We start from the raw sequence: 28,000 nt of genomic DNA, 5'->3' as shown, positions 1-28,000 counted from the left end.
CTGTCATGTGCTACCTAGCATATACATTTCTGACAGTCAGGTGGATTATCTTGAAATTTTAGACAAAGTTTCTGCCTCCTTGGAAAGCTCTACATCTCCTTGTGATTGGAGTGTGGGTTTCAAGATTCCAGAAGGTGGGTGTCTTCATTTTCTATTTTCAATGCACTCTAAGATGACCTGCTTACAGGTTCTCTGAGGCAGACTTCAATTGCTCTTATGCTAACTTTGCTTTGATAAGGACTAAACAGTTTAATTAAAATTTTCCAAATGATGTAGAGTTGTCAAAATGTTTAATTATCTTTTTAGCCACCACAAATTGACATTTTAGCGGAATAAGTTTATTTTTAAATGTCTTTGAATTTATACTAAAATATCTGAAGGCACCTCTAAAATTTGGGTGATGACAAAGAGGTACAGATGGTAAGATTTAATTACAAAATGAATGGGTGGTATACTGTGAAGAATACAGAAATGAACAGAAAGATATGACTGACTGGCTTTTTTACCTTTCAGAGTTTGAGATTTTTATATTGATTGATTAAAGGTGTTGATCCTTGTTTTTGATTGTACCCCACAGGCTTGTATAAACTGGCATGCTCCATTTTCTGGTGTATTCATTATAACTTTAAATAGAACATATCCCAAAAGGTCACAAAAGTCTAGGTGTGTCAGAATGCATTTTATTGCGTTAGTTGCATTGTTCTTTGTCAATACTTGTAAGTTTGCCCATGAAAACCAAAGTATTGATCCTTGAATGGCCCTTTGAAGTAGAAAATACTCATATGTGTAAATAGGGTCAAAATTGGCTCATGTAAAGGAAGTTAAAGTGTTTTTAATAATTTTTATGTATGACCCATTGTTACTTAGTATTTTATTGTAACTTTGATTTTATTACTGTATCTAGTGAATTACAGTAATACTGGTTGGCCAGTTACATGTTGGTCAAAGTTAACTTAAAAGTTCAGGTTTCAGCAAATGATGTCCTTGTTAAAACTGTACCTGACTCTCAGGAGCAGTCATTAGAGTTCCTGCTCTCAACTGATTGTCAACTGACTTCTGATTTTCAGTAGTAGAAGACAAATAAATGCCTTACCTAGGAATTATTTTTTCCATAAGTATGATTATGTATCATTGTATATTAGTAAAAATAGCAAGATAAATTTACAGAAAGATTTAAGATTTCTGACCATAAGAGGAAGTATATTTGGGCAGTTTTTCTCAAACCAGCAAGATAATGGTAATTTTTTTTCTTATCAGGAGGAAAAAAAGCAAGAGCAGAAGTCGTAGTCATGAACGGAAAAGAAGCAAAAGTAAGGAACGGAAACGAAGTAGAGATAGAGAAAGGAAAAAGAGCAAAAGCCGTGAAAGGAAGCGAAGTAGGAGCAAAGAAAGGAGGCGGAGCCGCTCAAGAAGTCGAGATCGCAGATTCAGAGGCCGCTACAGAAGTCCTTAGTATGTAACTATAATTTGATGATTTTGGTTTGAGAGTTACTCTCTAGGTATCCAGAAAACAATTTAACCTGAGTAATGTACATTATAAAATATTGTTTTTCAATATGTCTAGTTAAGAAACATTAAATAAGGATATTGGCATTGAAAAGACATAGAAAACAGTACATGAACCAATACATAACTTTTGTTTTACTAGGCATACAGATTATTTTCTGTTACTCTATTCAAAATATTTTAACTGTATGCCAATCCAAACTAGACCAAAGCATTAGAATGCTTAAAAGACTTGATACTGTAGTGCCAAAATTTGAAAGCTTAAAGGTATCTGAGCTATATCAAATACTCTTTGCTGAACATAAATTTATTTAAAATTTTAAAGCTCAAATAGATAAATTACTAGTACATATGATTAGTCAAATATGTAATTTATGAATCTTGTCTGGCTGTTTTCAGCTGAAATGACAGATCCTTTGTGAATCTGGTGCATGCTCCTTGATAATGATGAATTTGGGGGCTCATCACATTGTATTTGAGGTTTCTAAAATTAGTAAAACACTCAAAGTGCTTTGAAATCCCTATGGAAATTTGTAGTTTAACAGGTTGGAAACATAGTTTATTATAGTCATTTTAAAAACTATGTTAATAAAAAAAAAAAACTGTTAAGTTTGGAAGGAATCTACCTACAACTCTTAACGCAGGGATTGAATCTAGCAGTCTTTAGCCTTTTACCTTTATTCTTTTGTCTTAATATACTACTGTAAACTGGGGGGGAATATATTAAAATAAGCACTCCCTAAGTTGATGGGTGGAGATGGAATTGAAAGACAAAGACGTGAATAAGAGTTTTGACTCTTTGACTTGGACAAGTTAACGCTCTAAGCATTTGTTTTCTCATTTTTTAAGAAAGGTTAACAACTGACAGATGAACTTTAATAGTATTGAATTGACAAGAGAATGAAAAAGGATGCACAATACTTAACTGCTATTCATGAAATGTTTGGGTATTACTTGAAGCCATTAAAGTTAGTAACATAATGGGTTCTGATTCTGGCTCTTTATCCTTTAATATAAAAAGGATTGAACTCTTTGTTCCCGAGTTCTTCCTAGCTGCTTATTTCACAAACATTTAAGAGCTGAAAGAATACTACGATGTTTTAATTCCGAATGATTCTTTCTTGGTCGAATTTATTAAGATTTACCATATTTGTTTTTATCAGAATTAAATAGGGGGGAAAGGGATTACCTGAACAAATTCTGTGTATTATGTATCTGTTTTAGTAATGAATATTTGAAGTCGGCCTATAATCCTGGTCTGACTTAAAAAATGATTTAGTTTTTATGTGTGGTTTCATGTGATCTTTAATTTAGTCAGTAAATTATATTCTTAACTGTGACTGTTACTCTGAATTGTGAAGGACCCATTTAATATAAAATTTTATTTGGAGCTGCTTGGGTGTTTTCAGGTATGCCCGTAGAGTCCATGAAAACGAGTCCAAATGTGGATAACATACCACTAGGTACTTTGATTTTGCTACCCTTCTTGAAAAGGAGAGTAGGATGAGCACTAAGGGACATACGACTTGTCCCTTTAAGTTAATTTGGTCTTTAAAAATTAAAAAAAGGCTCTAAAACTATAAGGCCTTTTTAGAATTCAGAATAAAACTGGATCTTAGAATAATTTTTATGCTCTCTTTTGAAAACATTACTTTATTATGTCAAGTTCACAAAATTTTTTTTGAAATACTAATGAACTTCTCATCTTTACTATGGAATACTTTGTCACGAAGTGAAGTATGACACAAACTGCTTTCATGCAGTCTCTGAGATTTACTGTTAAATGGAAAAGGTGGAGTTTAGTCCCTCTTTAATAATTTCTCAAACAAGCATATTTATAAATTTTGTGTGTATATACATATAAATACATAAATTCCTGGGAATGGATCTGCAAAGATTCATACAAAATTGTTAACTGTAGTTACTCCTTGTAAATAAGATTTATTTTCACTTAAAAAAAAAACACCTCAGGAATGTATTCATAAATGTGTAATTAAGAAAAAACAGTAGACTGAAAATGATAGAATTTTCAGAATCTGAAAAATACTGAGGCTGTAACCTTTGGTCTTGGCACCTCTCAGTGGTCCAGGATGGATAACTATAAGAGCAGTTGACTGGGATAAAGTTAAGAAAAAAAAGTCTCTTATTTCCTCTTCATAATTGAGGTGGAAAAAAAAAATCAGCCTAAACAATGTTAAACTTGCTGGAGAGCGCATGAACGCGATCTTAGCAAGACCCTAACCCTGTAACTAGTGTAATTTTGTGTTTCCTTTTTAGCTCCGGACCAAAATTTAACAGTGCCATCCGAGGAAAGATTGGGTTGCCTCATAGCATCAAATTAAGGTTTTTAAACATACTTCTGAATTGTTTAAATTGTTTTTCAAGGAACTAATGTGGTGTACTTGTTTGGGTAATTTCTGAAACTTTTTAACTTTGCAGCAGACGACGTTCCCGAAGCAAAAGTCCATTCAGAAAAGACAAGAGCCCTGTGAGGTAGCTGTTGTCCCTATTTTTTTTTTCCTTTGGCACTTTCAGCTTTTATAAAGCTTTTGCAACTTATGCTACAATTAAATTTATTAACATTTAATAGTTCGGACTGTGTTAAATCAGTGTGGTTATGTAAGTTTTCATTTTAGTTTCCTATAAGAATGGAGCAGTAATTACAGTTTTAAGATACAAGGTGGTATTACATGTGCTCTTAAATCTCTTTTAAATAAAAGTTAATGGTAACTATAGAAACTTGAAATAGAATTGCCTCTGCTTATCTTTGTAATTAATAAATTTTGAGTTACTAAAATTGCCTCATGGGAAATTGGTTGTAACAAACATGAGTTTCACTAATCTGACTCTCTTTACTGAATAAAGTATTTCCAAAGTCTTAACCAAGTTTACTTGTTTCTGAGTAGTAGTAATCTTACGTTTGTGAGTTATTTTCTTCTTAAGTGAATATGAGACTGACTTGTGAAGTCTATCATTTATTTTCATTCAAGGAAAATTTTGATGAATGGCAGCACTAATAACTCTTTGTCTTCCCTTAAAGGGCACCTTTTAACTTAAAGTTCATTATCTATTATATTTTGTTACGTGGTATATTCTAATTCTAGGATTTGATGAAAACCTTGGTGATTTTAAAAGCTCTTTTTGTACCTACTGAGCTTTTTTTTTTTTTTTTTAATCTCTTTAATACTTACTCTTGTAAGAAAATCCCCTTTTCTCGTTTTCTGGATGTAGTCTGCTTTGTACCTCTGTTTTATACTTTAAAATTACTTGTTAATTTACCAAAGAAATGTACCAGAATTTTGTAGGTGGAATACTTCAAAAGTACCTTCTTGAAAATGTCCAGAATGCGGATAAGAGCATGTTTGTTCTTTTATCTTTAGGGATTCACTTAGAACCTTAACCTTTAGTGATGTTTTATAATAAATAATGTTAATGGGCGCTTCTGTTTTTTCTTGAGATTCATATAATTTGATCTCTTGTGCTCTTTTACTTGGGCACTTTAGTTTCCTCCATATAGTCAGAAGCGCTCTTGTCAAGGCTATCTATAAAAATGAATAAACTGAATTCCACTACTCGTATTTAATTTCCTGCTTTTCATATTTGGTTTGTATATGGGTATGGTTTCTGTATTTTATAACCATCAAGAAACATTGCTTTGGGGGTACCTGGGTGGCTCAGTGGGTTAAGCCTCTGCCTTTGGCTCAGGTCATGATCTCAGGGTCCTGGGATCAAGCCTCGCATCTGGTTCTCTGCTCAGCAAGGAACCTGCTTCCCTCTCTTTCTCTGCCTGCCTCTCTGCCTGCTTGTGATCTGTCAAATAAATAAAATCTTAAAAAAACAAACAAACAAAAAAACCATTGCTTCGTATACTGGATTTATAGAGTCTTAGAAGATTGATGCAAATAGGAGCGCCTCGGTGGCTCAGTTGTTAAGCCTCTGCCTTCGGCTCAGGTCATGATCCCAGGCTGCTGGGATCAAGCCCCTCCTTGGGCTCCCTGCTCTGAGGGAAGCCTGCTTCTCCCTCTCCCAGTACCTCTGCTTGTATTCTTCTTTTGCAGTGTCTCTCTCTCAAATAAAATCTTTATTTAAAAAAAAAAGACTGATAGACTAAGCAACCAGGTCATGGTTCTATATACCTCAATTTGTTTAATAAAAATTCAGGGGAAAATCAGAATAAAATAGTTATCATCTCAGGTTAGTCATTTATGATTGTCAAACTTCATTTCACTTCATGGTTTTATGGTTTTGGACCATTCTGACATTGTAGCTAGTAAGTGGTTAAGAGACTATTCTCTTAGTGACTAAGCTCTAAGGCTTCGGGTCTTTTACTAATTTGGAGAAATTACCATTTGTAAGACTTGAGATGCCAGTGGACTTTTGTTCTGATGATGTCATGTAAGATGCTCATGGAAGAAACAGTTATCTTGTTGAAGGAATTGAGTCACAATGAATTATTTTATGAATATTTTGTATAAATCTTAGTGAAAATGGGCTTGCAAGGGACACCTGGGTGGCTCAGGCAGTTGTTTCTCCCTCTCAGGTGGTGATCCCACTTCCTCAGTTAGGGGTGGGGAGTCTGCTCCCTCCTGCTTCTTACCCTGCTTGTGCATGCTCCCTCTCTCCTCCTCACTCTCAAATAAATAAAATCTTAAAAGAAGAAAATGGGCTTGGGAATAATGACAAGCTACTTGCAAAGTTTATTCTGTTCATTGAAAATCATAAAGTTATTTTTAGAATAATTTATAAAATGCATTGTTTTTAAATTCCCGTTAGGGAACCGATTGATAATCTAACTCCTGAAGAAAGAGATGCAAGGACAGTTTTCTGCATGCAGCTGGCAGCACGAATTCGGCCAAGGGATTTGGAAGAGTTTTTCTCTACAGTAGGAAAGGTAAGTTTTTATTTTTAGTCTGTTTGGGGAGGTTGAATAAATGGGAATTGCAAACAACATTTAATAATTGTTGTCAGTATGTTAGGTTAAATTAGAGAATATTTAAACACTGAATCTTTTAATTTAGTAGAACTCAGGGAAACTTCTGGGGAACATTTCTATTTTGCCTCCATTGGAATTTAATAGTGTTGGAATTAATAACTATTATCACACGTTGATGAAAAGTAGAAGAAAAAAAGAAGTGGGCTGACTGTTCCCTTAGTTAAAACGTTGAGGGGCACTTGGCTAGTTCATTTGGAACATGCAACTCTTAATCTCTGGTCACATGTTCATGCCCCACTGTGGGTTTAGAGGTTACCTAAAACTAAATTTAAACCACATGATCTGTAAAAAGAAATTTTTTTCAATGGGTTACAGTAAACAGAAGCTTAATGTTAAGTGTGTGTTTTGTTTTTAGGTTCGAGATGTGAGAATGATTTCTGATAGAAATTCAAGACGTTCCAAAGGAATTGCGTATGTGGAGTTTGTTGATGTTAGCTCAGTGCCTCTAGCAATAGGATTAACTGGCCAACGTGTTTTAGGAGTGCCAATCATAGTACAAGCATCACAGGTAATCATATACTTGGTTAGGAATTTGATTAACGATAGTGCTAGAAACCTGCTGTTGCTTAGTGTCTTGCATAATCATTAATTATTTCAGTTAGATGTTTTCAGAACAGCTTTGTTTTTCTTAAACTTTGTTTTGGTTACTTTGATAATCCTATATTCTCAACATCCTGTTCTAATACAAGGTCTAAATATCTATTTCATGAAAAAGTCATGAGAACATGGTGTAGATTTTTTTTGATTTTGTGATAATTTATTAGTTGGAGATAGAAAAACATTTAAAGGGGCGCCTGGGTGGCTCAGTGGATTAAGCCGCTGCCTTTGGCTCAGGTCATGATCCCAGGCTCCTGGGATCGAGCCCTGTATCGGGCTCTCTGCTCCGCGGGGAGCCTGCTTCCTCCTCTCTCTGCCTGCCTCTCTGCCTACTTGTGATCTCTCTCTCTGTCAAATAAATAAATAAAAAATCTTTATAAAAAAAAAAAGAAAAATATTTAAAAACAAGCTTACCCTTTCTTTCAAATGGAATGATTTTGACATTTTTAATAAATTTAGTACTTTCAGTGTTTTTTAATACAAACTTGTATGAGATTTTGTAAAATGTTAAGAGTAGTTTGAGCAGCTTTTATTTCTACCATTTTTTGAAGGTAAAATGTTTTAGACTAATCTTGTGAAAGCATTCTATTTAAAATTTCTTCTGTTTAATTCCTCTTTGCTTGTACTTCAAAGTAATCCGTTATTGCCTTCGGGAAATGAAATTAGCATTAGTAACATTAGTGGGTTTAAATGTGGAAAAACTTGAGATGTATTGTTTTATTACATGAGAGCATTTTTAGGATGCCATTATTGATAATTTGTCACTGCTTGCTAGCTCAGGTGTTTTTTTAATGGTGGTTATAGGATTTAAAGAATATTTTCGAGCAACACATAATAAAATAGTCAATCTGTAACTCTTAAATTAATCAGGTTACTTCGTCAAATTTTCATATTGTAACGTTATGCACAAGCCTTGGAACCAGATCTGACTTGAAATTCCAGTTTTACTGTAAATAAGTTGTATGTAACATTGGTCAAGCTTGTAGCTTTTGTCGTATCTAAAAGATAATAGGTTCTGTTTAGTGTTTTAGAAGCACTTAATATTAGGTTATTTATAACAGTGGGAAAATAATTGGTAGGAAATGGGAAAAATTAGTTCCTTGAATCATTTCCTGTGATGGAGGACAAGTTTTTTATTTATTTATTTATTTTAGCTTTTATTTATCTATTTGACACAGAGACACAAAGTGAGGGGGGAACCACCACCGGGGTGAGCAGGAGAAGAGACTTCCCGCTGAGCAGGGAGCCTGATACGCAGCTTGATCTCAGGGATCATGACCTGAGCCAAAGGCAGACATTTAACGACTAAGCCACCCAGGCACCCCTGGAGAACAAATTAAATGGTGTGTAGGTTGTGAAGAAGGCTAGAGTCCTCAGATTAAAATGAGGGTTTTTTTTGTTTTGTTTTTTTGTTTGTTTTTTTAAAGATTTTATTTATTTATTTGACAGCACACGTAGGCAGAGAGAGGAGGAGAGAGGGGGAAGCAGGCTTCCTGCTGAGCAGAGAGCCCGATGCGGGGCTCGATCCCAGGACCCTGAGATCATGACCTGAGCCGAAGGCAGAGGCTTTAACCCACTGAGCCACCCAGGCGCCCTTGTTTTTTTTAAGATTTTATTTATTTATTTGACAGAGATCACAAGTAGGCAGAGAGGCAGGCAGAGAGAGAGGAGGAAGCAGGCTGCTTGCTGAGCGGAGACACCCCCCCCCATGTGGGGCTTGATCCCAGGACCATGGGATCACGACCCAAAGACAGAGGCTTTAACCTGCTGAGCCGCCCAGGCGACCCTAAAATGAGGTTTTGAGTTGATTTAACTTTAACGTCTTTTGGACATTGATACTCAGAATTCCTCAATCTGTTAACAAAAAAGGAACTTGTGGTAGAATATGAACTGATAACCATTACCTTTGAGAAAGACTTCCTTTGGAGGGGGCCTGGGTGGCTCAGTGGATTAAGCCGCTGCCTTGGGCTCAGGTCATGATTCCAGGGTCCTGGGATCGAGCCCCACATCGGGCTCTCTGCTCCGCAGGGAGCCTGCTTCCTCCTCTCTCTCTGCCTGCTTCTCTGCCTACTTATGATCTCTCTCTCTCACTGTCAAATAAATAAAAATAAAATCTTAAAAAAAAGAGAAAGACTTCCTTTGGAAAAAAATGACAGCTAAACGCAATGCTTTATTCGGTGTGATTTTATATTGACAAAAAAGCTCCTTGATGGCAGCCAGCCAGTTGGTGTGTACTGTACTTTGAGTAACAATGATTTTGAGAATACATTAATTTTGATGAATACTGAATTCCATGAGACAGTCTTATTTTCCACATTTAGTATGTCTGATATCAGGGTGCATCTCATTCAGATGGCATAGTGTACTTTCAGGATTGATTTCATTTTACATATGAAATGGAGTATACGGTTGCTTTATATGTGACCTACGCTTGTAAAACTTAAAAGTTTTTTATTGTGGCAAAATATGTATCTTAAGCTGGATAAAATACTGAAGATTTTGTATAGAAAATTGGCATTTGAACCATTTTCTTAAAATTTTAATTTAGTGCCATTAATCAGTCACATGAAAATGGGAGTATTTGTCCTGTTCATGACTTACTAAACTTGGTGTGATTCATCACTAGCCTTTGATAATAACTTGTCACTGAGCAAACCTAAAATGAATGAGATTTAACTATGATTAAAATGATTTGGATTAGGGGGTCCTGGGTGGCTCAGTCGTTAAGCGTCTGCCTGCAGCTCAGGTCATGATCTTGGGGTCCTGGGACTGGGCCCCTCATTGGGCTCCCTGCTTGGCGGCAAGCCTGCTTTCCCCTCTCCCACTCTCCCTGCTGTGTTCCCTCTCTCACTGTGTCTCTGTCAAATAAATAAAATCTTAAAAGAAAAAAAATGGGGGTGCCTGGTTGGCTTAGTGGAACCTAACTGGACAGGAACAGTCTAACTACTTAATTGAGTAAATAATTGAGTAAATTTCCACTTAGTGGAAAGCCTCTGCTTTCACTTCAGGTCATGTTCCCAGGATCCTGGGATTGAGCCCCACATCCTGCTTTCTGCTCAGCAGGGGGCCTGCTTCCCCCTCGCCCTCTGCCTGCTTCTCTGCCATCTTGTGATCTCTCTCTCTCTGTGTCAAAAAAATAAATAAAATCTTAAAAAAAAAAACAAAAAAGGTTTGAGGGGTACCTGGGTGGCTCAGATGTTAAGCGTCTGCCTTCGGCTCAGGTCATGATTCCAGCCTCCTGGGATTAAGCCCTGCATCGGGCTCCCTGCTCAGGGGGAAGCCTGCTTCTCCCTCTCCCTCTTTACTTGCTTGTATTCCCTCTCTAAAACAATGATTTAGATTAGTGCTCTGTGATGTGCATTTTGTCTTATCCAACTTGCAGGCAGAAAAAAACAGAGCTGCAGCAATGGCGAACAATCTACAAAAGGGAAGTGCTGGACCTATGAGGCTTTATGTGGGCTCGTTACACTTTAACATAACTGAAGATATGCTTCGGGGAATCTTTGAGCCTTTTGGAAGGGTAAGTCACATTATCTTCAGTGATTCTTAATAGGTTCTTCTTACGATATACCTGCATAATAATTCTGTGTATCTACATTGTCATGTTTCAATGAGGTTAATAGTAAGATGGGAAAGAGTGGTTCTGAGAGGGTTTTGTGCATCTTAGATTAAGGTAGTATCTCTGAAAGAAGGGTAACATTTGAAGATCAAGAATCTTTTAGTGTTGTCATTCATAATGCTGCAGTGAAACGCATAGAGTATTAGAAGCAATCACTTTTTTTCAAGTCAGCATGAATGATGAGAGTCTCTTGTGCATTTGGAACGAGAGATTTTGTTTTCCTTGGTTGGGTCTTTGGAGAGGGGGGTATGTTTTTTGTTTTTTTAAGTACAATCTGTCTCACCAATGTGGGTGCTCAAACTCATGGCCCCAAGATCAAGAGTTGCATGATGTTCTGACTGAGCAAGCTAGGCACCCCCTGTTGATGTTCTTTGGATGCTTGATTTTTGGTCTTACGGAACATTAAGGGGTATGTAGAGAACCTTTTCTCTATTTACTCAATTAAGTAGTTAGACTGTTCCTGTCCAGTTGGTCCTCATTTTATCATGACAGTGTAGAATAAATGTTAATAATAGTGGGTTGTACTGTAGTTTAAAAGATTATGTGGCCGTCTATAAAAATGTTGGTAACTGTTAATACTGCATCCACTACTAATTTTCATTTCCCTTGGATATACTTTTTCACTATTTCCATTCAGCCAATTTGTTAAATTGTTAAAAGAGTGCGTAATGGTAAAAGTTGGGTGTTGACTGTGAGCTTTTTATTAAATTAGAAAAGTGCACACACTTGTGGCATACAGATCTTTTTTTTTTTTTTGGTTCAGTGACTGCAAAGTTAATGCATTCTTGAAATTACCGGACATTAAGAAATAGAGTAAATCCATGCTGTGTTTTAATTTTTTATGCTGTCTGTATGAACAGCTATATTGAGATACTGTGGTGTAATACACAAACCGTGTACTTCACCTGCTTCAAGTGAACAATTCATTGCCTTTTAAATGGCTACCCAGAGTTGTGCAGTGAACATCTACATTCAGGGTTGATTTTCTTAAGATTTTTAAAAAGATTCATTTATTTGGGAGAAGCAGGGTTGGGGACAGAGGAGATAGTTTCAAGCAGGTTGAGTGTGGAGTATGACGCAGGGCTTGATCTCTAAATGATGAGCTGAGCGGAAACCAAGAGTCAGGCACGTAACTGCCCCCCAGGTGTCCCTGTTTGTAAGATTTTTATTTTTTTATTTTGTCTCTCTTGAATTTTGTATTTGTCAGAGAGTACACATGCACACAAGCTGGGGGAATGGCAGGCTGAGGAAGAATCATGCTCCCCCTGAGCAAGGAGTCTGTGGGACTCCATCCCAGGACCCCGGGGTGGGATCATGACCTGAGCCAAAGGAAGATGCTTAACAGATTGAGTCACTCATGTGTCCCAAGATTTTTAAGTAATGTTTACACCTACTGTGTGACTTGAACTCACAGCCATGAGACCGCAAATTGCATGGGCTATTGACTGAGCCAGCCATGTGCCACTGTTTCGGTTATTCCAACATCTTGGACAATCTGTCATGTCTGATATTGGGAATTCGGTGTTTTTAGCATAATGGAAAGAAAACAAAATGTTAATTTCTAACACCTGATTGTAGTTTACAAAGGACTTCTTTTAGTGGGTTTTTTTTTTTATTTTTTCTTTTTTATTTAACAGATAATCACAAGTAGGCAGAAGGATAGGCAGACAGAGAGGAGGAAGCGGGCTTCCCGCTGAGCAGAGACCCAGGACCCCCTGGGATCATGACCTGAGCTGAAAGCAGAGGCTTTAACCCACTGAGCCACCCAGGAGCCCCTAGTGGTTTGTTTTTGAGGCAAGAGAGTGTACTTCTTATTCCACAGTGCATAACTTCTTGTTTGAAAAGTATCTAGGCTTTCAGAATACTTTTGGAGATGGGTTGAGAAGATTTGTTTTTGTTTTTGGGGGGGGGGAACTTTAAATCATGTTTCAAGGAATAAAATGCTTTTGCTTCTTCCTTTTCAGTTACATAATAATTGTTTTTATTTTTTAGATTGAAAGTATCCAACTCATGATGGATAGTGAAACAGGTCGATCTAAGGGATATGGATTTATTACGGTAAGCAATTAACTTGTTAACATTATGACTTAAAGGTTTGATTGATTGAATGACGTTAAGGTTTTAGACCAAAGTACTGTAGTAATACTTCATTAGTTGATAGTGGGAAAGGGTGCTTGGTTCGTATTTTCGAATGATTTAAAATAGTTTGGCTTCAGTAGCCATGTATACCAAATGTTGATGCTTAGCCAGTTTTCTCTTACCGTGAATATAGTTAATTTGTATAGCGGGTATCCACATGATTGAAATGTATGACCCCATTATGGGTGGTTTGTTTTTTTTTTTTTGGTCTGTAATACTTTTTGTGATGTTTCTGTCAGTTGAATGAAAGTGTCTTGATAACTCACTTTTTTTTAATAAATGAATTTTTTTTTTTTTTTAAGATTTTATTTATTTATTTGACAGAGAAAGATCACAAGCAGGCAGAGAGGCAGGCAGAGAGAGAGGAGGAAGCAGGCTCCCTGCCGAGCAGAGAGCCCGATGTGGGGCTCGATCCCAGGACCCTGAGATCATGACCTGAGCCGAAGGCAGCGGCTTAACCCACTGAGCCACCCACGCGCCCCTAAATGAATTTTATTTTTAAAATTATTTATTTATTTGACAGACCGAGATCACAAGTAGGCAGAGAGGCAGGCAGAGAGAGAGGAGGATGCAGGTTCCTGAGCAGAAAACCCAATGCAGGGCTTGATCCCAGGCTCCCCGATACTTTTTTTTTAAAAAGATTTTGTTTGTTTATTTGACTTAGAGAAACACAGTGAGAGAGGGTACACAAGCAGGGGGAGCGGGAGAGGGAGAAGCAGGCTTCCCAGCGATCAGGGAACCTGGATGCAGGGCTTGATCCCAGGACCCTGGGATCATGACCCAAGCTGAAGGCAGACGCTTAACGACTGAGCCACCCAGGTGCCCCATGTCTTGATACTCTTATCTTACTTTTTTATTATATGGATGCATCTCACAATCACGATCAGGGTGGCCCATGGTTAAGCATCTGGCTCTTGAAGTCATCTCAGGTCCTGATCTTAGGGTCCCAGTGCATTGGGCTCTGCACTGGGCATGGAGTCTGCTTGAGATTCTGTCTTCCTGTCCTGCTGCTCTTCCCGGTGCTATACACGTGTGTTCTTTCTAAATAAATAAGTAAATGAAATTGAAAAAAAAAGGTGTTGTCTAACCATCATAGCCCGTTCCCTGATTAGGGTGTTGGGTGGCAGCTGGAATAACTGTTTGAGTGGAAGTGGCCCTTTAAAAATAAACCCTCCTGGGGCGCCTGGGTGGCTCAGTGGGTTAAAGCCTCTGCCTCCGGCTCAGGTCATGATCCCAGGGTCCTGGGATCGAGCCCCGCATCGGGCTCACTGCTCCGCGGGGAGCCTGCTTCCTCCTTTCTCTCTGCCTGCCTCTCTGTTTAGTTGTGATTTCTCTCTGTCAAATAAATAAAATACAAAGAAAAAAAATTATTAAGAAAAACCAAAAACCCTCCTTGGGCGCCTGGGTGGGACAGTTGGTTGAGTGACTGCCTTCGGCTCAGGTCGTGATCCTGGAGTCCTGGGATCGCATCCCACATCTGCCTCCCTGCTCGGAGTCTGCTTCTCCTGCTGACATCTCTCCTCTCATGCTCTCTCTCTCTCAAATCATTTAAAAAATTAAAAACTCTCCTATGTTCTATTTCCTGATGAAATTTAATTACATAATAGAGTTTTTCAAATGTTTGATGTTTAGAACTTTAGAAAGTTCTGACAACTGCTATTTCTAGTGTAAAATGCAGGTAGATGGTCACCATTGCTGCTGCCATAGGAAATAAAATTTAAATGTAGATAGGTTCAGTTCTCTCTCTCTCTCTTTTTTTTTTTTTTTAGATTTTACTTATTTACTTGACCCAGAGGGGGTTGGGCTATAAGGGAAAGTGGGAGAGGGAGAAGCAGGCTACCTGTTGAGTAGAGAGTCTGATACGATGCAGAAGGCAGAGGCTTAACCCATTAGGCCACCCAGGTGACCCTGCCATCTGACTCTTTATTTTGGCCCAGGTCTCAGCGTCATGAGAGCCCTCCTTATGTTGGGCTCCACACTGGGCGTGGAGTCGGCTTGAGACTCTTTCCCCCACCCCCTAAAAAACCCTGTTTTTTAATGATAAAGTTTTATTGGTCATTTGGTTATTTTTATTGGTCTTCATACACTCGTGGAAGGAGAAAAGTTGTTTACAAAACTGTTAGTATGGGCGGTTGGGTGGCTCAGTTGCTTGAGCCACTACCTTCAGCTCAGGTCATGATCCCAGAGTCCTGGGATTGAGTCCCATATCCGCCTTTCCCTCTTCTGCGGGGAGCCTGCTTCTCCCTCTCCCTTTGCCTGCCACTCCCTCTGCTTGAGCAGGTGGATGTGCGCTTTCTCTATCAAATAAAGAAAATCTTATCAAAAACTGTTAGTAACTTTTTTAAGAAAAGATTTTGCTTGAGAGATGGAGAAGAGGAGCAGGGGGAAGGGGCAGGGAAAAGGCGACTCTCTTACTAAGCAGGGAGCCCAATTTGGGACTCGTTCCCAAGACTCCAGGATCATGACCTGCCCCTATTAAAAACATCTTTAATAAATGAAACAAGTGGGGCGCCTGGGTGGCTCAGTGGATTAAGCCGCTGCCTTCGGCTCGGGTCATGATCTCAGGGTCCTGGGATCGAGCCCCGCGTCGGGCTCTCTGCTCTGTAGGGAGCCTGGTTCCTCCTCTCTCTCTGCCTACTTGTGATCTCTCTCTGTCAAATAAATAAAATCTTTTTAAAAAATAAATAAATAAATGAAACAAGATGGGATTGGGAGGGAGACAAACCATAAGAGACTCTTAATCTCACAGAACAAACTGAGGGTTGTTGGGGGGAGGGGTGTAGGGAGAGGGTGGTTGGGTTATGGACATTGGGGAGGGTATGTGCTATGTTGAGTGCTGTGAAGTATGTTAACCTGGTGATTCACAGATCTGTACCCCTTGGGCTAATAATACATTGTATGTTAATTTAAAAACAAAACATCTTTAATATCAACTATGTGTGAACTGTTGGCTGTGATTCAGTTATCTATGTAGAAAGATGAATTTACATGGTTCTGCTGCGTGTTGATAAATGTTTGTAATTATCTAATTTTCCTTTCTCAGGAGAAAATGTTTTGAATCATACTGATGAGATACTAAGCTATGGGATTGCTGGGAAGGGGTTGTTATCATCGCGCTGTTGCCCGCCGGCGCCCCCCCCCCCCCCCCCCCCCCCCGTTAAAAATGAGAATTAGTGTGCAACTAAGTTTGTGTTTACATCCTGGGAGTTAAGAATTTCCATGATTTAAAGGAAAAAAATATTTTTTATGATTTTATTGGCAATAAAATGACCCACAATTTTGTATTAATAATAGCTGAGTGAACTTTTAATTTTTCAAAAAGATTTTATTTAGTTATTTGACAGCACAAGCAGAGGAAGCAGCCATTTGAGGGAGAGGGAGAAGCGGGCTCCCCGCTGAGCATGGAGTCTGATGTGGGGCTCGATCCTAGGACTCTGGGATCATGACCTGAGGCTAAAGGCTGTATACTTAACTAACTGAACCAACCAGGCACATCACTAGCTTTTTTTTTTTTTATATAAGATTTTATTTGACAGAGATTACAAGTAGGCAGAGAGGCAGGCAGAGAGAGAGGAAGGGAAGCAGGCTCCCTGCTGAGCAGAGAGCCTGATGTTGGGCTCGATCCCAGAACCCTGGGATCATGACCTAAGCTGAAGGCAGAGGCTTTTACCAAACACTGAGCCACCCAGGCGCCCCAATAGCTCTTTTTTTATGAAAGGAAACAAAGCACCATTTTAATTTATCCCAGCACATTAAAAAGAGTTTCAATGTTAGGAAAATTACTCCATATACTCTCTTACTAAGATTCCTTACTTCCGAATTTTGGTGTCATTTCGTAATACCTTGCTGTTCAAACCATCATATTAACAAAGCTAAATTGAATGAGCTTGTGATCTGATCGTACAGGTTATATTACTTAAAGCTAGAAATTCTGCTCTCCTATCCACCCACTTGTGTAATTATTGAATAGACTAGACTTAATAGTAAGCATTTCTTCACCTTAGGTATATACATGAACTCACATACTGGACTTCTTACTTTCACCCTTACCTCAATTACAGTTTTCTGATTCAGAATGTGCCAAGAAGGCTTTGGAACAGCTCAATGGATTTGAGTTAGCAGGAAGACCAATGAAAGTTGGTCATGTTACTGAACGTACTGATGCTTCCAGTGCTAGCTCATTCTTGGACAGTGATGAACTGGAAAGGACTGGAATTGACTTGGGAACAACTGGTCGTCTCCAATTAATGGCAAGACTTGCAGAAGGTAACTTTTCACATGTGTTGTGAATGATTTATTGTGGATATGGTAATGAGTAAGGTAACCGACACAGACTAATAAAAAATATTTTTTTATATTTTGGGGTTGACCTTATTATTGGGTGGTAAATGCAATTTCATAGATGAGGCTGCTTTTAAAAAGTTCTAGTGGAATCTACTTTGTGGTGGTGCCTTTTGAGTGCCACAGTATACATTATAGGATTCCTTTTGCTTTCTTAATGGTATTTGTATCCTCAGTTGCCCAGATTACAAGTTTGCTTGTAAATACTTCTACTGAAGTAAGCACCCAGAAAATTGGAGTTTTCTGCTCTTAACATAGTAAGGACTGTACGGTCTATTTTCTTTTACACAGGTACAGGTTTGCAGATTCCACCAGCAGCACAGCAGGCTTTACAAATGAGTGGCTCTTTGGCATTTGGTGCTGTGGCAGGTAGGAATTGAATCTTTTCTAATTTGAAATCATTGTTTTTCACCTAATTCGAAAATTTGCCAAATTTTTGCATTTAAAAGGACTTACTGAGAATTCAATTCATCAAGTACTTTTTAGCCTATAAATTTAAGGGAAATGGATATACAGAATAGAATTATTCACTAATAATAATAGGCTATCAGGGCATTTTCTTGAACCCTACATACCATTTTTAGTTGGAATTACCTGTTAGACCTTTTTAAATCCATAATGTTTCTTAAATACCAAGTGCATATTGTTTCAAAAATGTTTCTTTGTAATGTTTGAGTTGAGAAAACTACTAGGGGCCTTTAAGTCAGGCTTTATATAAAATAGTTACAATATCAAGCGTGCTTTCATCTAAACAGTACATGATATTTTGAGATTTTCCGTTAGGGGAATGGGACCTCATGAACAGGGCAGGAAAATAGAGAAGCAATGGTCTATTGTAGTTGTGTAACAAGGGGTTTGGTTTATGATAAACATTGTTTTTGTTTGGCTTAAGTTCTCAAATTTCCTTTTATAAACCTTGATGCTAATCAAAACCTGTCAGCCAGGGTAGCATTTAATTTTGAAATGTTGAAGAACTTGCTTGCAGAACATCTAAGAAGAACCATTTGTATTTTGGACCTTGGAAGACAGGAAATCTATATCCCAAGAAAGTATGGCACTTTGTATTATGAATACTATCTACAAAGTGAGACTCTAACTGACAGTTTGTAAGTTTAAGACTACAGTACTGCATCTGAATATACATAAATGTCCATGGTTGATTCATGGACCTCTTTATGTGGTTGATTGATTCATGATTTCCATTTAAATCAAAAGCTTATTGATTAAAGGAGACAATCATTTATGATTCATGATTTCCATTTAAATCAAAAGCTTATTAATTAAAGGAATCATTTTTTTGCTTTTCCATTTTATTATTAAAGAGAGAAGGGCCTTTTCATTGTTTCCTTTTTAGTGGATGTCCGCATGTTTGTAACTTTAGAAAATCGGTCTTTTCTGTTTTTGTGTTTCTCCTGTCAGATTCTGTTACTTATTTTGAGATCTGATAGGTATTTATAAAACTTTTGACAGAACTGGGGTGCCTGGGTGGCTCAGTGGGTTAAGCATCGATCTCTTGATTTCAGTCAGGTCATGATCTCAGGGTCGTGAGATCATCCCCACATCATAGGTTCTGCAAAGGGCATGGAGTCTGCTTGAGATGCTCTCCCCTTCTTCCTCTACCCCTACCACTTACACTGTCTCTCCCTTTCTCTCAAGTAAATGAACCTTTTTTCTGATAAAAACCATACTAGCTTGTCTTTATGGGGAAAAATCATAACCATTAATGGACTTCTGTGTTTGAGTCATTGGAAAACTCCCCCAAGTATCACTAAATTCTTTTGATTCTATAAGTATTAGACATTTAATTGCTTGAGTCACCAAATAGCCAAAGAATGCCACTTGGTTTAATCAAAGACATTAAGGAACCTATCCCTTCCAGAAATGTAACTCAGTCTATGTTTTAAAACTTGCTATTTAGGGACACCTGGGTGGCTTATTCCTTAAGCATCTGTCTTCGGCTCAGGTCCTATTTTGGGCGTCCAGGGAAGGAGCCCCATAACGGACATCCTGCTCAGCAGGGAGCCTGCTTCTTCCTCTCCAGCTGCCCCATGCTTGTGTTCTCTCCTTTGCTTTCTTGCTGTAATAAATAAAGTCTTTAAACCAATTAATAGATTTGCAATTTAATCTGAAAACTAACCTTATATTGCTTCCCATTGTTCAGATCATTCTTTTAATAATTTAGAAAATGCTGGACTGTTTATTATATTCTAGTTATTTCACTAGAGCCTAGTGAATATTTGTCTGCTATCTTTGGGGACTTGGTGTAGTAACATAGGATTCGTTTCTAAATCTTATGTTATATCCTGGGTGCGGTATCAAGTATGTTGATTTGATGTTCTTCATAAATAGTATCTTCATCTAATTGAAGATTTTTGAAAATTAGGCATTATAACTATTCTTAGCCATTATTTCTTGATGCATGATGTATGGCTACACCTTGGGCACATTTACTGTGCAGTTTACAGTTAAGGTGGGCTGATTGTGATCAACTAGAATTCTGTAAAGGTGCATTTGGATTGGCTAAGTAGCCAGTTATCTGTATTTGTTTTATTCACCCTTACTAGTGTTTACTGAGATGATTATAAAGTTTGATTCTTTCTTCTTAACAATTCCCATAGATTGTTATTGCTACTGAATTAATAATAACTCAATTTTTAGGTAAATATTTACATTAACTTGGTATTTTTCTCCCGGTAGTCATCATTAAAATCTTACTTCTTGTTGAAATGCTATAAATTGCTGTTCAGTGTGTCCAAAGCCCTTTCTCCTAAGTTCTTCAAAGCTGTTTTTTTAAAACCGAGGGTGAGTCTTTACTCTCTCCACTTTATTTTAGAAATTTAACAAGTTGTTCTTAAGATAGAGTCCTTATCTTTATGAATCCTGTACTTGGTTTCCTAACTTAATACAAATGACTTTTAAAATCACTTTTGAAATCTTGATAGGGATTTACACACCCTTAAAATAGTGTAGTTCTTTTTTTTTTTTAAGTTTTCGTTTATTCATTTATTTAAGTAAACTCTACATCCAGTGTGGGGCTTGAACTCACAACCCTGAGATCAAGAGTCCTGTGCTCTTCCGACTGGCAGCCAGGCATCCCTTATGGTAGATTTTTTCCCCCATTGTATGGAAAGAAAAGACCAATTGTGTTATAAAGTTTGACAGTGTTTCTATGGTCATATCTTCACATTCCTTCAGTATATACCAGTTAACATTTCTTCAACTCCCTCAGATACCAGTTTTGAGCCCCTAGGACCCAAGTATATTTTATATCAGCATAACTTGGGGTGCCGATCCCTTTTCCTTTTTGCCCCACCTTTTGAGATTCTATTTTTGAGCAATGTCTACATCCATCGAGGAGATTGAACTCATAACCCTGAGTTGGAGTTGCACTGTCCACTGAACAAGCAGGTGCCATTTTTGCCCATTTTTAATTTTTTTCTGTACTTAGGAAGACACCTAGATGATCGTAATGTGTTACATTAAATCACATGTTAATGAAAATTAGGTTACTGGATCTAAATTTTTTTTAAGATTTTATTTATTCGACAGAGATCACAAGTAGGCAGAGAAGCAGACAGAGAGGAGGAAGCAGGCTCCCCACTGAGCAGAGAGCCCAATGCAGGGCTCGATCCCAGGATCCTGGGATCATGACCCGAGCTGAAGGCAGAGGCTTTAACACACTGAGCTACCCAGGTGCCCCTAAATAATTTTTATGTTATGTATTTTCATAGTTTTTAACTTCAGGATAGCACAGTGACATTTTTTATTCATTTACACTTGCTGCTGTTTTCAGTGCTAAGCAGCTTTCTGTTAACTTGACTTCCCCTGGAGAATTTAATGATTATATGGGGAAATACACTGGTAAAAATCCCCTTTCTTCTTATTTTTAATAGAGACTAGATTATAGTATTTCACAGGTTATTGTAAACTTGGTTAAAATTTATTTCTGCTTCATTAAATTTCCATACTATGCCAGGAAACCAGATCTGATTAAACTGTCATCCAGAGTTGAATATCCCAAGTACTTGGAATTGAATTCTCAAGATCAGGGTTTTCATGGATTTTCTGACCGGTGTGCTTCCCTTTCCCCATTTCCCATTATTCCCATGTGAAGAGTAGTACGTGGAATACATAGGAGATGTGGTAGAGTACTAGGAGTAAGAGGACAGAGGCATAAGAAGTTTCCTAGGATAGGAGGAAAGAAAAAGGCCCCAAAGCCTTGTCAATGAGGAATGGGGAAGGAGGTTTGGCTGCCAGGTTTTACTACAAGTTTATTTTGATAAACCCTGCTATGTAGTCCTCTTTTATTAATGCTTTACTGACATTTACCCTGTTAGTTGAGGCTCTTCATTGTTCCTGCACTGAGCTGTAGAATTCTCTTTTGTTATAGATTTGCAAACAAGACTTTCTCAACAGACTGAAGGTGAGTTGAGCTTTTTTTTTTTTTTTTTTTTTGTCTTTGACATAGATATAGCAAGACATAGTTATATCACTTGTTACATTTTGGATTTTTTTAAAGAATGACATAATATGGTGTATATACATTAAGCCATCTATTAATGTACATTTCAGTTGGCTTAATCCAAATCATTACAGTTCTGAGGAACAAAATTAAAATGTGCATGTGCATTTGTTGCTTAGTTTGGGATTATCTTTAGATTTGTATGCTTATCTTTGTGTTCTGATTGTTTTGTATAGAAGTCAGAAAATGGAATTTGTTGTTTAAGCACATAAATCTTTCAGGAGTCTGAACTTAATTAACGTAAGGTGAAGGACTTCAGTGATTTGTATTAACAGTACCAAGCAATGAGGCAGTTAGCCAGAACTAAATTGCATGCATATTTCAAAGATTGAAATAATTATTTCTAAAGTAGGCTATTTTTTTTTCTTGTTTTTGATTACCAAATCTCTGCCATTTGTTCATAGTATTTTGCTTTTGAGCTAATTCAGCATCCCATCTTTCATAGGTTGTACTTAAAAGTTGTTTAGGAGAATGATTCTGTATGGAAATGTCTACCATGTTCCGTGATAGGAATTAAATGTGTATTTTAATTTTTTTCCAGTAAGTGATACAGTTAATACTCAATTCTTTTTTTTTTTTGCAACAGATTTTAAAAAGTATAAGTAGTGGATTTTTCTATTCGCTATATTTCTGTGCTGAGTTCATTGTGTTCTGCATTCATCTAGGTGGAGCTGGAATGTTCCTATCACATATTTTCTAAATTTTTGTCCTAATTCGTTTAATAAAATGGAAAAAAAATAAAGTAGTTCTCAGTTGTTTTATAATAAGCTAGTGTTTATATTCAAGAATATTTCCATTTGTTCATGATAAAGTACACAATGGGTCTCATTTTTATATTCATTATAACATAAGCATGGTTACATCTTCACCCTTTCTGAATGGAATATGACATATTAGGTGTTTTTTTTAGCATTTATATTTTCATGCAAAGCTTCATGAAAGAAACTTGTTTATTGAAGTAATAAAGAGGCAAAAAGCACTTTGTAATTACAACAAATAATCATTTTTTATGATGCATTTCATGCATGGCCCTAATTTTTATTCAGTGGAATAATATCTGATATTTCGTAAGGTGATTGTTAATTTTAATTACCATAATTTCTAATGCACTGTTTTATCCTTAGCTTTGTTTGTTGTTATATATTGGAATGAAATTTGGTCAAATATATTGATTACGGTGAGTTCTGTAACAGCTACTGGTAATGTTTTTTGAATCCCATATAAAAGCAATGGGGCAGCTGTCTTGGACAGTGCTCTCACTTCAAACCTAAAACCTGTATGGGTTTTAAATGTTCCTCCTGGATATTAGTGTCTTAGTAGTATAATAACATATGGTATTTTTAGTGTTTCTTGTGCTGTGACCTAGTCATTTAAAAAATACTCACTTGATTTTGAAATAGGGTTTATTTATTCCTGGATATTAAATTTTAAATTGATGGTTTTCTCCATCTTCTCTGTTACACAGTCCTTTTATAATGTTTATTTAAAAGAAAATACATAACTGTATTCATGGGCAAAGACAAAAGATGGTATTTTCATCATTGCCTGCTTCTTGGGGTATAAACTCAAGCAGTTCTACAAAATCAATCTTCTATTTTATCCTTTGCCTTTCTGGACATTTAAATTTGTCTAGTTGAATGAGTTTTGAAAAATAAAATTTCCAACTCACTGAAGATTGGCTATTTCAAATGTTCGGTTGTTTCAGTTTTCTGGCAACTCCAGTTGGGTACCATTATACACTTTGATAGCATTATTAGGCAAATTAGGGAAGTGACTTGACTATCCTAGTTTCACAGTTGGGATTTAGAGGGGTTTTTGTTTTTATTTTATTCGTCAGGGCTATTCTGATGCATTTTCCATGAAGCTAATTTCTCTCTTTCTCTCTCTTTTTTTTTTTTTTTTCTCTTTTTTTAGCTTCAGCTTTAGCTGCAGCTGCCTCTGTTCAGCCTCTTGCAACACAGTGTTTCCAACTTTCTAACATGTTTAATCCTCAAACGTAAGTAATATACTTTGATCAAGTTGAAAAAGGGATATATAGGGGTGCCTGGGTGGCTCAGTGGGTTAAAGCTACCTTCGGCTCAGGTCATCCCAGCATCCTGGAATTGAGCCCCACATTGGGCTCTCTGCTCAGCAGGGAGGCTGCTTCCCCCTCTCTCTGCCTGCCTCTTTCCGTACTTGTGATCTCTATCTGATAAATAAAAACTTAAAAATGAAAAAAAAGAAAAATGGGTATATATACCGTTGACACTTGAACAGTGCGGGGATTACAGGTGCAGACCCCTGCTTGCACAGTCAAAAATCTGTAAATTTTTACTTCCTCTAAAACTTAACTGCTAGCAGCCTACTGTTGACTGAAATCCTTATAGTAACATAAACTGTTGATAAACACATATCTTGTATGTTACATGTCTTTTGTACTGTATTCTTAAAATAAGCTAAAGAATAGAAAATCTTAAAGAGCATCTATATCTATAGTACTGTACTGTATAGGTGAACTTGTGCAATTGAAACCCATGTTATACTGTGAAAGTATTAATACTCAGCTTTTCTAAGTGAACATTCCGGAGACTTCAACATACTTTACGTTTCAAATAGTAAACAAAGGTTTTCATCCTTTTTTAGGGTATTTTAATAATTTTTTATTGCTAAATCCTTTGGGTGTGTTTATAAGATTGGAATTGATGTAAAAGTTACACAGATTTTGTTTACCAATTATATATCTAAGTACTGCTTTCAGAAGTTTTCTGTCAGTGTTTATCACTTGTAATTTTACATACATTGTATTACATTAGTTTCAGGCTCCTAATAGTTATTCTTCAACACTACACCTTATGATATGCTCACTGTAGCTTACCATTTGTCACCATATACGGCTATTACAGTATCATTGACTATATTCCCTGTCCTGTACTCTTCATCATTATGGACATACTATGTTCATAACTGAAAGCCTATATATCCCACTGCGCTTCACCTATTTTACCCATCCCTACACCCTCCTCCTCTCCGGCAGTCACCATTTTGTTCTCTATGGGTGTGCTTCTGCTTGTTTTGTTTGTTCATATGTGTATTTGTGTTTATTTCTATTGCCACTTTATTCTGCTAGCAGTTCTTGGCTGGGAGATTTTCATGTTATTTTAATTTTATATAGCAAAAGAGGATCTTTTAAAATATTCTTAGATTAATGCAGTCCAGATATTAGGAATTTCTTTTTTGTAAGGCCTAGGCACAGTGATTAGAATGCCATTTATCAGTCCAAACTCTTGTGTTTTGTTTTTGAATCGTAGTTGTAATACATTCTGAGGTAAATGAAGATAGCCTCTTCAAAACAATGTGTTGAAACATTGTTTTATACACAGTAGTTTGTGACATGCTCTTCGCATTGTTTATATTCATGGTTTACCATAGAGAGCGAGCTTTGGATTCTTGGGTTCTTTTGGTTTTTTATTTTATTTTATTTTATTTATTGTCAAGAGAGTGTGAGAGCGTGAGCACAAGCAGGGGGGAGTGGCAGGCAAGAAGGGGACTCCACTTAGCAGTGAGTCTGCTTCTCCCTTCCCCTCTGTAATGTCTCACTTTCGGTCTCTCAAATAAAATCCTAAAAAAAAAATTTTTTTAAAAAAAGGAAGCAGTCTCCTTACTGAGCAAGGAGAGGAGTTCCGATGTGGAACTCGATCTAGGACCCTGGGATGGTGACCTGAGCTGAAGGCAGACGCTTAACTGATAGAGCCTCCCAGCTGTCCAGATAATATCAAGTTCTTTTTTTTTTTTTTTTTTAAGCTTTGTCTGGTTAATGATAAACTGTTGGTATGTATATCATTTGCTATATGTCCATAACTACGTTAAATGTTAATTTAGAATTATGAAATTCATAATCTGGGATGTTTGGGTAGCTCAGTTGTTAATTGTCTGACTTGGCTCAGGTCATGGTCTCAGGTTCCTGGGATCAAGCCTGGTATGTTGGACTCCCAAGATAAGTGGGAAGTCTGCTTCTCTGTCTCCCTCTGCCCCTCCTCATGCTCGTGTGCACACATGGGTACCAGCTCTCTCAAAGTCTTTTTAAAAATTTCGTAAGCTTTGTTCTAAACAGTGCCTTAAATCCTGTTTATTTTCTCCAGTGCACTACACTGCTAACAGTAATTTTTAAATTAGTTAAGTGAATTCATACTTGACATATTTTTATAGAGATGAATATGTAACCTTTTAAAGTTTGAATGGTGTCTAATAGACCTTAATACTTTCTTTTAACAGAGAAGAAGAAGTTGGATGGGATACAGAGATTAAGGATGATGTGATTGAAGAATGTAATAAACATGGAGGAGTTATTCATATTTATGTTGACAAAAATTCAGCTCAGGTATTTTTTTTCCCCTCTAACGCCAGAAAAGTTTAATCTGCCCTTTATGGACATCATCTCAGGTGTTATGATATTAATAAAGATAGGTTGTTTTACTTTTATGACTTAGCCTTCATACATACTTGGAGCATATCACCATTGTCCCAGGAAGTTTTTGTTTTGTTTTTTAATTCTGATAGAAATTTTAACATAGTCACTAAATAAATATTCCCCAACATAAGGACACTCCTCTAATTAATTGTAAGATTAGACCAGACCATAGTGTGGCAGTGTTGCTGGTAGTGTTGAAAGTTTACCATGAAATCCTGGCATCTTCATTCTTCAGCTGCTTTCAAGTCATAGAAAAAAAGAATACAAGTTCAGGGAGGATAAATTAATTTCAGTAAATTTCTAGGTGTACATACTAGCTAATGAAAAAGTATTTGGTTATAGAGCTCGGAGGTTTTTTTTTTTTTACTTACAGGAAATTACGAAAAATTGTATACATCCCTTATTTTTATTAATGTATTTCAGGGCAACGTGTATGTGAAGTGCCCATCAATTGCTGCAGCCATTGCTGCTGTCAATGCATTGCATGGCAGGTGGTTTGCTGGTGAGTCTCATCTGTTTTTCTGAGTGATTACTATGAACAATGATATTTACGTGAAAATGCTAAACCTTCATATCTGCTTCTTTTAACAGGTAAAATGATAACAGCAGCATATGTACCTCTTCCAACTTATCACAACCTCTTCCCTGATTCTATGACAGCAACACAACTACTGGTTCCAAGTAGACGATGAAGGAAGATATAGTCCCTTATGTACATAGCTTTTTTTCTTTCTTGAGACTTCATCTTGAGTTATCTTTTATTTAGATAAAAATAAAGAGGCAAGGGTCTACTGTCATTTGTATACAATTCCTGTTACCTTGAAAAAATAAAAATGTTAACAGGAATGCAGTGTGCTCATTATCCCTAACTAGCAAATCCCACTGTATACAAAGCTGTTCTCTTGTTCTGCCTTTTAAATGTACATGTAGAAATTTACATTAAGGATCTATAGGAATAGCTCTAGGGGGGGAACAGATGTGCTTAATATAAAAAGGCAGACAGGGATGTAATTATGTTTTTAATGTTTCAGAAGCCTAACTTTTTACACAGCAGTTACATTACACGTTCCACTAATATTGATACTTGGCTAATGGTTTAGCAGAGGTTTCTGGATTACACATTTAGTGTATGGAAATTCAAGACAGCTAAAGGGCTGTTCGATTAACATCTCATCTTGCATCGTGATCAATTGGCAAGAAAAGGAGTTTTCAAGATTGCATTTCTGGATGATATCTTTTCAATTAATGTATCTGTAAAAGTTTCTTTGTAAATATTATGTGTTCTGATGTGTCTAAGATTCCAAACAAAATGATCCCTGCATTTCCTCAAGATGTTTAGTGACAGTCTGGTAAGCAGAGCAGTCTGAGCAAGAAATAGGAAATGCAGAAATAGGTTTTGTCTGGTTGCATATAATCTTTGCTCTTTTTAAGCTCTGTGAGCTCTGAAATATATTTTTGGGTTACTTCAGTGTGTTTGACAAGACAGCTTGATATTTCTATCAAACAAATGACTTTCATATTGCAACAACCTTTGTAAGAACCACTCAAATAAAATTCTCTTAAAAAGGCCACAAGAAATCTTCATTTTTGAAATGTATTGAAGTCATAGAAACTTGAAAGTAGAATATTAGTTTCTTTGACTTTAGTTATTCAAGACTTCCTTTTTGGGGAAAATGGTTAGTGTGCAGAGTTTGGGAAGATTGTTTGCCCTCAAGTTTCTGTATATTCCTCCATTTCACCATATTTTAGCACTGTACTTTTTAGGGTAATGAATCAAAATCTTACGGATTTTCTAATAAGAAAATGAAACATTTATTTAGCCCTTAAATCTGGGTA

The 28,000-nt window shown here is 36.9% G+C and overlaps 1 protein-coding gene across 6 annotated transcripts in view; it reads left to right on the top strand.

Moving 5' to 3' along the window:
* RBM39 (RNA binding motif protein 39) overlaps positions 1-27,733 on the top strand; it is a 33,748-nt gene extending 6,015 nt beyond the window's left edge. For 2 of the 6 annotated variants that reach the window (XM_045980125.1, XM_045980126.1), the window contains 14 exons: positions 63-134; positions 1,258-1,452; positions 3,946-3,999; positions 6,280-6,397; positions 6,855-7,007; positions 10,479-10,616; positions 12,708-12,773; positions 16,916-17,120; positions 17,487-17,564; positions 21,568-21,618; positions 23,632-23,713; positions 25,969-26,074; positions 26,588-26,666; positions 26,756-27,733. In XM_045980125.1, coding sequence (XP_045836081.1) covers positions 6,335-6,397; positions 6,855-7,007; positions 10,479-10,616; positions 12,708-12,773; positions 16,916-17,120; positions 17,487-17,564; positions 21,568-21,618; positions 23,632-23,713; positions 25,969-26,074; positions 26,588-26,666; positions 26,756-26,856 — 1,122 coding nt within the window. In that variant the 5' untranslated portion in view covers positions 63-134; positions 1,258-1,452; positions 3,946-3,999; positions 6,280-6,334 and the 3' untranslated portion in view covers positions 26,857-27,733. Of the gene's footprint in view, positions 1-62; positions 135-1,257; positions 1,453-3,783; positions 3,850-3,945; positions 4,000-6,279; positions 6,398-6,854; positions 7,008-10,478; positions 10,617-12,707; positions 12,774-16,915; positions 17,121-17,486; positions 17,565-21,567; positions 21,619-23,631; positions 23,714-25,968; positions 26,075-26,587; positions 26,667-26,755 lie in introns of all 6 variants that reach the window. The other 4 variants (XM_045980122.1, XM_045980121.1, XM_045980124.1 and 1 more) reach the window with 4 other exon arrangements.
* Positions 27,734-28,000: the final 267 nt, after the last annotated feature.

Source organism: Meles meles, chromosome 16 (assembly GCF_922984935.1).
Source record: "Meles meles chromosome 16, mMelMel3.1 paternal haplotype, whole genome shotgun sequence".
Classification (NCBI taxonomy): domain Eukaryota; kingdom Metazoa; phylum Chordata; class Mammalia; order Carnivora; family Mustelidae; genus Meles; species Meles meles.
This window is presented reverse-complemented; position numbering and strand designations above follow the sequence as displayed.